The 13,728-nt window shown below is 49.0% G+C and overlaps 2 protein-coding genes across 2 annotated transcripts; one reads left to right on the top strand and one right to left on the bottom strand.

The window, feature by feature from the left end:
* The first annotated feature begins 37 nt into the window (after window positions 1-37).
* ADPRM (ADP-ribose/CDP-alcohol diphosphatase, manganese dependent) lies at window positions 38-3,423 on the top strand. The gene is made up of 3 exons (XM_036394722.1): window positions 38-596; window positions 1,071-1,187; window positions 2,022-3,423. The coding sequence occupies exons 1-3, from the start codon at window positions 44-46 to the stop codon at window positions 2,306-2,308; spliced, it is 957 nt and encodes a 318-aa protein (XP_036250615.1). The 5' UTR covers window positions 38-43; the 3' UTR covers window positions 2,309-3,423.
* Window positions 3,424-3,633: 210 nt separating this feature from the next.
* On the bottom strand, window positions 3,634-8,570 carry TMEM220 (transmembrane protein 220). Its single transcript, XM_036394721.2, has 6 exons — window positions 8,470-8,570; window positions 8,336-8,365; window positions 7,436-7,496; window positions 6,221-6,344; window positions 5,348-5,407; window positions 3,634-4,319 (listed from the first exon to the last, which is right to left on the bottom strand). The coding sequence occupies exons 1-6, from the start codon at window positions 8,539-8,541 to the stop codon at window positions 4,187-4,189; spliced, it is 480 nt and encodes a 159-aa protein (XP_036250614.1). The 5' UTR covers window positions 8,542-8,570; the 3' UTR covers window positions 3,634-4,186.
* Between the last annotated feature and the right edge of the window lie 5,158 nt (window positions 8,571-13,728).

The raw sequence follows: 13,728 nt of genomic DNA, 5'->3' as shown, positions 1-13,728 counted from the left end.
TCCCGCCGGCCGCGCCGCCCCTTCCGGCCCGCCCGAGGCCGCCATGCAGGCTGCGCCGCGCCTCGCCTTCGGGGTCATCGCTGACATCCAGTTCGCCGACGCGGAGGACGGGCACGACTTCGGCGGCTGCCGGCGGCGCTACTACCGGCACAGCCTGCGCTTGCTGCGGGAGGCGGTGCGGGAGTGGGCCGGCGAGAGCCCGCCGATAAACTTCGTGCTGCAGCTGGGCGATAGCATCGACGGGCAGAACGCCCGGCGCGGCGAGGCCGAGAGCGCCTTGCAGCAGGTGCTGGACGTGCTGGGGCAGCTCTCGGTGCCCGTGCACCACGCGTGGGGCAACCACGAGCTCTACAACTTCAGCCGGGCGCGGCTGGTGCACACCGGGCTGTACAGCCGGCCCGCGGGGGGCTCGGACGGGCCCCCGGACAGGGAGTGCCACGCGTATCACTGCAGCCCGGCGCCGCGGCTCCGCCTCGTCGTGCTCGACAGCTACGACACCAGCACCCTGGGCAGGGACCCCGGCAGCCCCCACTACCAGGAGTCCCTGCGGGTGCTGCGGGAGAAGAACCACAACGATGATCTCAACAGCCCCCAAGGTACCTCCGGCTTGGCAGGGGCGCGGGCGGCCGAAGCTTCGCTGTCCGGGGCTGCCGGTGCTGACAGAGGGATGCCAGGGGCTCCCAAGCGTGTGCCCCGTTGCTGCCCGCTCCCTGCAGCCAGTGCGGGCACAGGAGATGCTCCCCCGTAGCCCGCAGCTGGGGCTGTGCCCTGCTCTGTGCCCCGCAGTACCGGGGAGGCGGCCGGTGCAGAGCAACGAGTTGTGCCCACCCTGCCCCATGCCGGGGGGAAACCCAACAGCGGAAATGCTGTTTGGGCAGTGTGACCCAAACTCCCGAAAACACTAACACATAATCTTCTTTGTGCAAGGGGAATGGAGTTCTGATCCAGGAAGTGCAAAAATTCCCAAAGGTTCTGAGAGTAAACCAACCATCAGCAGATTTGCGTAAGGCAAATAGAGGAACCATGGGGGGTGTGTATGCATTTGTGCCTAACCTTCTTCTTCATTGCAGGGCTCAAGGAACCTCATTTTGTAGCATTTAATGGAGGATTTAGCCAAGCCCAGCTGGACTGGTTCGATGAAGTCCTCAAGTTCTCTGATGAAAACCAAGAAAAAGTTATAGTTATGGGTATGTAGATATGGAGGGGGATAAATAGACAGTCAGAATGGTTAGTGTTGGAAGGGTGCTTAAAGCTAATCTGGTTCCAACCCCTGTATTTGATGGGGGGTGTACAGAGGAAGCTCTCAGCAGCTCCTTTCACGCATTTCTGTGGGTGGCTTCTTCCCTCCTCGCCAAATATCAATTAATGCCAAACCAGCACAACTCCCATGGAAATACAAGGGAAAAAAAGTTATCTAGCCTGTGTATGTTAGCTGCAGAAAACATGCAGTTGGTCTGGTGAGGTACAGATGGAACCCCTGAAAGAGCAGAACAGCAACCACACCTCGCTCTGGGGGTGAGCTTTCTGTACTCAGTTACTGTATTTGCAGGGTGCCCTGTGGCAGGAGGAAGGAAGGAATCTGACTCCGCGTTCTCAGAAGGCTAATTTATTATTTTATATAAAAGAATACTAAACTAAACTATACTAAAGAATACAGCAAGGATACTTACAGAAGGCTAAAAAGATAATAATGCAAACTCTGGACTCCTTCCAGAGTTTTGACACAGCTTGGCCCTGATTGGCCAATAAGTCAAAACAATTCAGATGAAACTAATGAAACAATCACATTGGTAAAGAATATCCAAAAACATTCCAAAGGAGCAAAACACAGGAGAAGCAAATGAGATAATTACTGTTTTCCTTTTTCTCTGAGGCTTCTCAGCTTCCCAGGAGAAAATCCTGGGCGAAGGGATTTTTCAGAAAATAAGAATGCCACACTCAGTGGGATGGCAGAACTTCCCAGCAATGAGGCAGATTTATCACAGTTTAACTCTCTTTATTTCTTTTCCTCTGGACTGCAGCTCACGTGCCCATCCATCCCTATGCTTCCAATGGGGTTTGCCTGGCCTGGAATTACGAGGCTGCCCTGTCAGTGATACACACACACAGGTGTGTGGTCTGTGTGCTCGCAGGGCACCTGCACGACGGCGCCTACTGCCAGGACCTGCACGGAGTTCATCACCTCACCCTGGAGGGGCTCATCGAGACCCCCCCTGACAGCAACGCCTTTGGAACTGTCCATGTCTATGAAGATAAAATGGTCTTGAAGGGAAGGGGCAGGATTCCTGACAGAGTTATGCACTTCTAAAGTACCAGGCAAAGAGACTGTTCTGCTGCAGGAAGGACTTGGACAAAAATGTAGGAGATTGAGCTGTTTGCTTTTAGAACTACTTATGTCTATGAAGATAAAATGGTATTGAAGGGAAGGGGCAGAATTCTTAACAGAGTAATGCATTTCTGAAATACTGGGCAAATAGAGATTGTTCTTCTGCAGGAAGGACTCAGATGAAAATGGAGGAGATTCAGCTGTTTGCTTTTAGAAAGCTGTGCATGGCTGATCCTTATTGCTTTAGCTCAGGTGTTTTTCTCTTGGATACAGAATTTTAGAAATTATGGTTCTGTAAGAGAGCACCTGACTTCTATTTGGAGAATAGAGAAGGTCAGTAATTGAAATCAATACACTGGAAGGCAGAATGTTGATTTCCAACACCCAGTCCAGACTGGATTGCTACTATTTACTGTATTGCTATGGTTTACTGGATGCAAACCATATAAAAAATATTGCTCAAAAAAAGCCCTAATGCTGTTCTCTCAGACTGGATTGGTACTGTGAAAAGATGCAAACCATATAAAAAATATTGCTCAAGAAAAGCCCTAATGCTGTTCTCTCAGACTGGATTGCTACTGTGAAAAGATGCAAACCATATAAAAAATATTGCTCAAGAAAAGCCCTAATGCTGTTCTCTCAGATTGGATTGGTACTGTGAAAAGATGCAAACCATATAAAAAATATTGCTCAAGAAAAGCCCTAATGCTTTTCTCTCAGATTGGATTGGTACTGTGAAAAGATGCAAACCATATAACGAATATTGCTCAAGAAAAGCCCTAATGCTGTTCTCTCACTGAGCATTAAAGCATGCAGAGTTGTACCTGGCCGGCCACATCTCTATTTATTTATTTTCTGTGAACATTACAGGAAGATCTGATGTCTGGCAAAATATATCCAGCCTGTAGCCTCATTCAGTCTTCCAACTTTGCTTTAAAAGGCTGAAGTAATCCTGAGAGAAAGCTGAGCCTAAGGAGACCATCTGTGCTGCAGATGCTCAGGCTGTGCTGTGTGTGCACAGCTGGGATCAGCTGCAGCAGTGCTGACAGTGAGCTCTGACACCCATCTCAATAAAGGTGTTGTGTGTTACACCTGGAGCTGTCCTGGCTGAGTCCAGTTCATCCCCCTGTGCTTCCTTCTCCAGGATGAACAGTGGGACATGCTTGCTGCTGCAGGGCTACTGTGTGGGTCCTGCTTCCCAAGAAAAATTAGGTGAGCAGCAGAGTTGGGACAGTGCCCACATCTGCTGGTGACAGGCTCGAATATGCATCTCCCAGAAAATAAAAGATATGGAGGCTTTCATTGAGTTTTCTTATAAAAAATAGTGTTTATTATTCAGTAAAACCAGTGACTTTCAGTTAAAGATAGTAGCAAAAATAATTTTTTCTGATATATTCTACATATGATTTTAGCACAGGACAGAAATACAGACTGCTCAGTTTTCCAACAAGTCTGAAATGGATTATCCAGGCACATTACTGAAAGTTCTATGGCTGTAAATAGTAATTTATTAAAACAGTATTTGCTTTATTTGTCCCTTATATTACAGAATAGTTCTCAAACTATGAGGTGATTGGAGAGTGATCCAGGGATACAGTGATATCCTGAATATACCATCAGAACAGACATTAGATCAATGGTGCTTGGAAAATGTAAGAAGCAGCAAGGTGAACAGTTTCTGTAGAAAAATTCCCCACTCAGATTTGACAGGGTTCCTCAACATTTCACCAAATCTCAGCTGGCACTGCTGGAAGCAGCCAGGTATTCTTGGGTGCTATCAAACTGACACACCTTTTGTTAAGCACCAAAAGCAAAGGCAAATAAGGTCAGCATAGTCACTGCACACTTTCTCTCACCCAATTAAATCACGGTTTTGCAGTGTGTTGGCCAAGACTCTCGCATGTCTTTGTTCACATAAACGTACAGCCACGAAACAAAGGGGAAAAGGGCAACAACAACTGCAGCAACCAAACGAGCTCCTCCCAGGGGACTCCTGAAAGAACAAATCCAACAGAGCTGCTTCAAATCGCTGAATCTTTAACGCTGGAAAAGACCTCCATGATCATCAGGTCCAACTCTGACTGCAGACCACCACACCCACTAAACCCTATGGTGCAGTGCCACATCCACTGGTTTTTTTTGAACACTTCCAAGGAATGGTGACTCCACCACCTCCCTGGGCAGCCTGTGCCAATGCCTGACCTCTCTTTCAGTGAAGGAATTTTCCCTAGGATCCAATCTCAACCTCCCCTGGCACAGCTTGAGGCCGTTTCCTCTGGTCCTGTCACTGTTCCCTGGGAGCAGAGCCTCACCCCCACCTGGCTGCATCCTCCTGTCAGGGAGTTTTAGACTGAAAAGCTCCTCCCTGAGCCTCCTTTTCTCCAGACTGAGCCACCCCAGCTCCCTTGGTGACTCCTGGTGTTCCAGACCCTTCCCCAACTCTGTTCCCTTCCCTTCCAGTCCCTCAAAGTCCTTTTTGAAGTGAGGTGTCCAAACCTGACCCCAGGACTGGAGGTGCCTCAGCAATTCCAGCACAGGGGACAGGCACTGCCCTCATCCATGGCTGGGACAGCCCAGGATGTCCTTGGCCACTGCTACAGCCACCACAGAACATTCACATCTGCCTGCAGCTGGAAAGAGCAGAGAGCCTTTGGCCACTTTAATGGAGGGGCTCCTATGGATGTATCACCAGTCTTTTACTGGAGAGGCACAAAGAATTTCCTGACAACTCAGGCTACAGAAACTAGTTGGAATTAAATAAAGCACCTTAAGCAAAGGGAAAATGCCCCTATTATGGCAGGAGGCCATAAAAAGTGCTTCATGTAGCCTTACATTCCCCCCTGCCCCAGCTTTTATCTGTGCAAGATCCTCCAGGCTGCTACTGCCTGGGCATCTGGAAGGTTCAGAGGGTGACATGAAACAGGAAAACAAGCTGCCAAAATCAACTGTGTGTTTTCAAGGAGCTAGTCACTAAATGGGAACATTGGAATGCATTATAAAAAAAGAGAAAATAAAACTTACTTTGCTGAACTGCGACAAAGACTCATCCATATTGTAATAATCACCAGACCAAACAATTCTCTAAAAAGCCAAACAAAAAACAGATCAGAAAATAATACAAACAGATGTTTATGTTCCTACAATACAAATTTTGCCTCCAAAACAGTAGTGGCTGCTCCTTTGGAGAAGTTCAATATATTTTACTAGGATTATAATTATAAAGGTATTTACAAAAAGCAACTTTGCTTCACACCACAAATCTACAAGACAGCTAAACAGCTGCAGAAATTCCTGCCTCCACGTTTTGTTCTACTGCTGGATTTATATTCCACAGCACATTTCTCTAATTAACACAGGCAAAGCAGGCACATTTCTCTCATTGAAACAGAGCAAAGCAACATCCCAGTTTTCCAGACTGTGATTAGGTACAGAAGTAGCTGCCAGGGCTTCACCTCAGTACTTTACAAGCACCTACTTTTTAAACAACTCCTGAATGTCCAGGTGAGAAATTCTCCCTCATCCTCGATACCTTGGAGGACTCAGCAGCCCATGCCAGATTAACGTGAATTTGGGATCACCTCAAGAGTTTTTAAAACATTGATTACCACTCCCACAGCTCCAGGAAAAGAGAACAAAACTGCTTCACTGTGCTTGTGCCCTGGTGTCTGAAAGCCAGACAAATAAATCCAACTACCTGCCACAATCAGGGAGGCAATGACTGTTCCCTTCCCTGTGTCCAAGCAGTCACTGGTTTGGAGCATCTTTGGTCTGATTCCTCTGGACCAACAGCTCTCACTGCAACAGCCCAGGAAATAAGGTTTTGGAAGGTGACACCAGGAGGAGACGGCCTGGTGAGCTGGATTTGGGCAGGGGCACATAAAACCCACTGCTTACCTGCCTTCCTCCTCATGGAAAATGTTTCCTTGAGCATAAGCAAACAAAGAGCAAGCCAAGGCAATGGTCCCAACAACACAGCCAGCAGAATGAAGGTCACAGAGGCTCCTCCAAACACCGTTGTCTGGGGGAAAAAACAAAAAGACTGTCAGCCACTATCATGAAGAATGAAGTAAACCCATCTGGGTCTTCCACAGACCTGAATGGCAAATACCCCTTGGTGAATTTACAAAAACCTGAAGTTTCACAGAAGTTTTGCTATTATAATCTTTATTTTCCACAGATCTGGGCATAAGGAAAACCCTAACTATGAGTTTAACATTAACATGCAGATTCAATAGACCAGCCAATGAAATATTCAAAAACTATTCAAAACCACAAGCCTCATGAGTTCTGAACATAGGAATGTTTGGCCACTTTATATGCTTAAGGTGGCCAGAATGCCAAGAGACTGCAATGGTGTAATTTGTGACAATACCATGCACTCCTGAAGGTTTTCTTTTTTAAGTGTGATTTTAGTTTATTCAGCATAAGTATTCATCCAGAACAGATACAGTCACTTTGTGTACATAAAATTGCCTTATTTTAAATTATTTCCACTGAATTAAAATGCAAAAATCTTAACTATGTTCTGAAGACTTGAAACAAATCTAATCTGAATGATCCTCTGAACTGCTGTTAGCTCCCCCAACACACACCCTTGGAAACACAGCCTTCGAATGTTCCTGCCCATGGCTCTGTGGGGCAGCTGCAATACCTGGCACTGAACAAGACCTTTAGCACTTTCATGGGACCGTGCAAAGCTCAGCTGCTTTTGCACGAGGTAGATAAACAAAAACACAGATTTACAACGAAACAAAGTCAATTGCTAAGGTCAGCAACTGAGCCAGGTTCAGAGCATGCTCCCAGGCTTCTGCTCCAGAAGGCTTTAAGCTGGAACTGGGGTGCAAAGGCAGGCCCACCCCAGCAGCTGGGCTTTCTGCTGGGCTCCTCTCCTCACCTGCAGCATGACCAGCCACCAGCACTAAAGCAATGACCAGCTTGTGTAGAATTAAGTCCTGCAGTTTTTTGCCCTCAGAAGGTAGTAGGATGTGTTTCCACACAGGCTGATTTTAATCTGTGGCTCAATTAAAAAAAAAAAAAAAAAAAAAGCAAAACCACAACCTTTTGAGGGCAAAATTTGAGCAGAGGGTGTTTTGCACACCAGTATCATACCTGTTATTGAAGGATTGATGCTGACAAGCAGTGTCAGGGCAGCTGGCACTAAGTAGACAACCTGTTAATGATATAAATCTACTGGGTATTAAAACTCAGCAAGCTCAGGAAGCAGAAGTGCCCAGCCACAGCAGCACTTTTCCCCTTTGCAGTTTGTCAGAGGCACAGAGCAGATCCCAGTCCCTCGCCTCCAGCATGCCCTGGCACTGCTAGTGCTCATCTTCACCATCACCACCCAAAATCCCGGGCCATCAGCCCACAGCCAGCCCTTGTTCCTCTGCTCCTGGCTTACAGAACACTGGCTGTCTGACCAAGCACTGCAGAGCCCCTTCCCTCAATCCTGACCCTCCCCGGACCCTCCACCCGCGCTGGGGCGTTTTGTCCCCTTTGGTGCCGCTGTCAGAGGGGCTCACACACCGCAGGGCAGCCCCTGCCCGGCCAGCAGCTCCTGTCGCACACACAGACCGTCCCTGCCGCCCGCAGTGCCCAGCCCAGGGGATGCTGAGTGCCCGAGGCAGGACGGGCACCGGAGCGGGGCTCGCTCCCCGTTCCCTCGGAGGCTCCCGCTGGAGACCCAAGGCGAGCCCAGGGCCACGGGCACAGCGGGGCAGGAGCAGCGGGAGCAGCTCGGGGTGCTCTGCACAGCAAGCGATGCTCTGCAGGGGCAGGTGCAGATCTGGGCTGAAACAAGGCAGATCCTGGAAGCACGGTGGGATTCCAGCCGTCGCTGCAGTAGAGACATCGCTTTCCCGGCTCTGCCCGCTCCTCAGCTGGGAGCCGGGACGTTTCCTCCGGCAGCCCCGGATCGGACGGGCTTTAGCGGAGCGGGGCTGGGGCCGCCGGGACCTCGGGGCAGGAGGTGCCGAAAGGGAAGGGGAGGGAAGGGCGGCCCGTACTCACCGTCCACAGCCCCGCGTCGGGGTCGTTCACCTGCAGCGGGAGGCGCGCACTGAGACCCCGCAGCCCCCGGGCCGGGCGAGGCCGCGCTCCGCGGGAGGGGAGCGGAGGGGACGGGAGGGGAGCCCCGGCCTCACCTGCACGGCGGCCGCCAGCCCGAAGAAGGCGGCCATGAGGAGGTTGCAGAGCCGCCACAGCCGCGCCGCCATGGCCGGGGCGGGACAGAGGGGACGGACAGAGGGACGGACAGAGGGACGGACAGAGGGCGGGACGCGGGCGGGCCGCGGCCCCGATCCCAATCCCCGCCTCGATCCCGATCCCCCATTCCGATCCCCGATTCCCGATTCCCGATCCCGATTCCCGATTCCCGATCCCGGCCCCGGCCCCGATCCCCATCCCCATCCTTATCCCCCATCCCGGCCCCGATCCCCATCGCCATCCCGTTACCGATCCCAATCCCGCTATCTCGATCCCGATCCCGGCCCCGATTCTCATCCCCGATTCCCATCCCCATCCCGGCCGCAGTCCCGAACCCGATCCCGGCCCCGATCCCCATCCCCATCCTTATCCCCCATCCCATCCCCGATCCCGGCCCCGATCCCCATTCCCATCCCATTCCCGATCCCGATTCTGCTACCGATCTCGATCCCGATCCCGGCCCTGATTCCCATCCCCAATCCCGATCCCGATCCCGATCCCCATCACAATCCCCATCCTGATCCCGATCCCGGGCAGCACTGCGATATTTCGAGGGAGTTAAACCCTGGCACAGGTGCCCAGTGCAGCTGTGGCTGCCCCTGGATCCCTGGCAGTGCCCAAGGCCAGGTTGGACAGGGCTTGGAGCAGCCTGGCACAGTGGAAGGTGTCCCTGCCATGGCAGGGGGCTAAATTAGATGGGTTTTAAAACAGCTTCCAACCCAAACCATTCTGTGATTTTTGTAATGGTTCAGGAATAGTTTTGTGTTTAAGAGATTCAGTCATTTTGTGTAGTCTGGAGAACCAAAAAGGATATTGTTCAGAAGAATAGCATTGTGCCATTGTTCGCTGATTATTTATGATGAAAAGTGATAATAAGTGATTAATTGAAAGTGGGTCCTTTAGAAATGTGATATTTACCAAAACCAAGCCTCTGTGAGATCATGTCTCCCACCAATTTCATACAGTTCCCTCAGCACCCGACAGAATCGGGTCTTGCTAAATTGTTATGTGGAGGACATGTAAACGTGCCCACATTTGTGGAGAGGATTCATTCTCATCTTATTTTTAACTGAGTCTTTCCTTGAGCAGGTTACAAGAGATGAAATTACTGCAAATAAAGCCACAGAGAAGTAAGAGTTGTCTTTGTGGGAGTACCTACCCCTCATCTCAAAAGAAGCAGAGCTCGAGTAATAAATCACCTTCATGCCTTGTTTCCAGGTCAAAGATAGGCTCTTGAATGTATTTTCTAACAGAGGGGAAGTAATTTTGGGCTAGAAAATGAAAATGTCACGGATTAAAAAGTAAGTGTTGATAAAAGTGTAAGAAGAATGTAAAAGCATGTCTTTCATTAGCATAATAATTATCAGCATAATATGGTAGGAAAATAAAAGCAGCCAAGCTTTTCAGGCACACCAGTTCTTTGTGTGGGAAACAAAATTATGAGTCACTGCCCGTTTTTTCCAACAATACTAGCTGATCTTCAATATGAAAATTAATCTGTGATGAAGTCTTTGGATCTTTAATTTGTCTGATCACAAGCTATTGTGCAAATTTGCACAGCCCACCTAGTTTCTGTCATGGTTGGGCTGCTCCTTGACATCTCATGGGCTCTACAGTCATGAGAGGAGAGAGAGCAGATGGGAGAAAGTGATAGAGACTGGGAAGGAAGCAGAGAAACAGCTGGGCAGACACAGTCAGGACCCTGCATGGTGTGGGACAGGACTCTGCTGAGGGGAAGGGAAGGCTGGCATGGCAGAAAGCAACTTCTAATGGGCACGTGGGAGGCATGGCATGGAAGGTTTGGCAGTCCTGTGAGCGACCAAAGTTCAGTGACACAAGAACAAGGGAAGGCAAAAGGCCCCTCTGACTCTCCTGAGGATATGGTTGGAAGGAGGGAATGGTTTAGCAAGTGTGGTGCTCTCTACTGCTCTAATTCACAGAATCACAGAATATTCTGAGCTGGAAGGAACCCATAAGGATCACCGAGCAGATGGCCCATACAGGGATCACACCCACAACCTTCATGCTCACATCATGCTCTGGCCGGTTGAACTAAATGGAATTATGGAATTTAAAAGCAATCAGGCTGTAACATGCCTTAAAAATAAAAACGTCTTTCAGTGCTGAGTGTGCTTATTGCAAAGAAAAGGTCGGGGCTGTTCCTTTTAAAGCTTTATCGAGTATCCTGAGCACTTCCTCCAGGCACCCGCTGCAGGACTGTGTGGCAGGAGGCAATACTGACTTCTCCCATGAGAGGGAGGCCAAGAACCTTCAGTATCCTTGAGTGGAACTTGAGCTACACGTTCCTCGATATTAGCTAAAACATCTTCCCTCTTTATGACTCTCTGGATCTGCTACTCACCCCAGAGCAGCCCCAGCTTATCTTCAAGGTGACAACTCCATCTGTAAAGAACAGAGGCAGCAGGGATGGGCCCTGCAGCCAAGCTGTGATATTGAGAGTCAGGACCTTTCCCAGGAGCCTGTACCAGAGATTGTGCTGCACCACAGCCATAATCACCCATCACAGTGACCCATTTCATAATGGCCCTCATCCTGGTGTCCTGAATGGTGACAAATTGGTTCAGATTGGATCAAAGGCGATTAAAAGGCTCAAGGTGGGCAGGTGGAGGGTTCAGGGCCTTTGGTGTGTTCCTGGCTGCAGAAACCTGACTGCAATTCCATTTATCTGGAGATAAATGCATGGTTGCACAGCTGATATTGCCAAAAGGGCTCTGGGTTTAGTTGCCTTAACTGGTGGGTCAGGAGCCAGGAGCAGGGAAGGATGGGGCTCACCTTCCTGAGAATGGGAGCAGCCCTGTGTTCCCTGACTGACCAGCTCCAGAGGACACATTTCTGAAGCAAAGGCAAACCCATCCCTGGGATTGTTTTTGCTCAAGGACATGGGTGCACCAGGTGAGTAATGCAGGACGACAGGGAAACATGATACATACCTCAGGGAGATTTGATTTTTGGGTGAGAACAGTCTGTAATGTTGAGTTTCATATGTAATATTGGTTGTTGAATGACAATGCCACTGTATGTCATGGCTACCCTGAACAGTGAGTATGGACTGCTCCAGATACACCAGCCATGGATTAACTGAACTCAACAGACATCTTGGTGGGGATGGCCAGTGACCACTGAAATAATAGCTGTGCTCGTGTAGAGTTACATGAATATATATGTATATAACATAGTTGGGAAGTATAAGATATGGGCCTGATGTAAATGGTACAGAATAAACCAAGATGATGTCCTGGTTGCAGAGAGAAGGGCACATCAGGAAAAAATGCAGACAAACCACTCTCATGTCCTGGTGTGGCACAATGTTTTAGGAATAAAGTGATAAGTAACAGATGTCACATATGTTGACTTCAGGAAGGTTTTTAGCATTGGCTGTCCTGATCCCTTCATAAGAAGATGTAAGGACATGGTGAGTGTAAAACTGGTGAGATCATTGTACCTCAAGTGTTAATTATCAGTGTTTGTCAGAATGGAAGGACATATTCAGAGGATTTTTGCAGGGGTCTGTTCTGAATGCCAGATCTTTTTAATTACTTCAGTTAACAGCCTGGATGATTAACACCCATGACCGCCTTATTCAATCTGCTAATTACTCCAGGCTGTTGAGGACAGCAAAGACAACAGGATTCAGCACTAGATGGAGAAATAGCCTGCAAGCTACAGGACAATATTCAACAGGTACAACTTCCAGCGTTACTTTTATGAGCAGTGAGCAACACAGATTGACGTGAGGGAACTGGGTGGATGCAGTTTTCAAAAAATAAAACCTCAGCAACCCAAAAAACACTCCCCTCCCCCCAAAAAAAAAAAGAAAAAAAAAAAAAAAAAAAAAAAGAAGAGTCTACAGTGTAATGGAGAGCAAACTGAACAATGGAAAAGGCAAACACCATCCTGGAGCATGTGAGCTGTAGCCTCCAAGGCAAGCTGGCATAGTATGCCTAGCTAGGGATGCTGTGCTTCAAAAAATGCAGATGGACAGTGGAAAAAATCAAAGGAGGTCAGTGAGGATGCTGAGAGGCTCAGGAAACAAGAAGAAAGGCTGAAGGAAATGAATTGATGTAATGTGTGGAAGAGAAGGCTGAGGCAAGGACAAGGAGGAAAACATTGCAGTTCATCATTGCACATCATCAAGTGCCCAAGGGGTCATTTTGAAGAAGGCTATGGCCATAGTGAACAGGGCAGGATATAAAGGATTTGAAATTAAAAAAAAAACCCTGAAGTTAGGCTTTTGGATGATGTTAGGATGTGTGCCAGAACAGATTGCTAGGGAATGGCACAATCCCCATCACTGGAGGTCTTTAAGGAAAGGTTTCACAAACATGTTAGAACAGGTACTGTTGATCCTTCCAGATTTGCAGTGAGGGAAAAGTATGGCTTTAGCTAATTGTAAGCAAACACATGTAGGTGGCACACAGCAGAAGTGGAAGTCAGTGTTTGTGCCAGTGTTTGCCAGCAGGCACTGGGTTTCTGCATCAAAGCCTGCAAGGTGCCAGCCCTGGACCTGCCCTCAGGGGTTAATGCAGAACAGAAAGCTTAAGCAAAACAGGGAAGAGAAAGGAAAGATACAGAACTAGGGAAGGGAATGTTTTTTATGTCAGGACTCAACACAAAGGGTGATGGTTTGCAGTTCCTGGAGGCACTTCCAGTGTGTGTTCAGGGCTGTATTATCACCTCCATGGTGACCTGGGCAATGGAGAGCAGGGAAAGAGTCCTCATACTTTGAATACATGGGACGTCCAGCTCTTTCCTCAGCACATCTCCATTCATAAAAGGGGTCAGTGTTGTTTCTACTACAAAGATGAGGACACAAGGCCTCCTGTAGGTGAAGGGACTCCCCTATGTCATGCAGCAGGCTGGAGAGGGACCACAGTGAAATTGGGGCAACAATTTCACTGCTCTAATTCCCAGCATGTGCTGCCCCTATGACTAGAGTGTGGAGGAATGGTCAGAAACCATGTGCTGGCATGAACAGCAGTGACCAAGAGAAGAAAGAAAATAATGGGGAAACTGATGGTGGCAGGAAGAGGCTGATGCCCTGGGTGTCCGGGGAAGCACAGCACGGAGTTGTGCCCTGTGGTCCCGAGGGAGTCGGCAGAAGTTTGCAAGGGGCTGCCTGTGTGGGGGAAGCCCTAACCCAAAGGTGAAGATGAGAAATGCTCTAAAGCTGCCGGGGC

Source organism: Molothrus ater, chromosome 19 (genome assembly GCF_012460135.2).
Source record: "Molothrus ater isolate BHLD 08-10-18 breed brown headed cowbird chromosome 19, BPBGC_Mater_1.1, whole genome shotgun sequence".
NCBI classification, from domain to species: domain Eukaryota; kingdom Metazoa; phylum Chordata; class Aves; order Passeriformes; family Icteridae; genus Molothrus; species Molothrus ater.
This window is presented reverse-complemented; position numbering and strand designations above follow the sequence as displayed.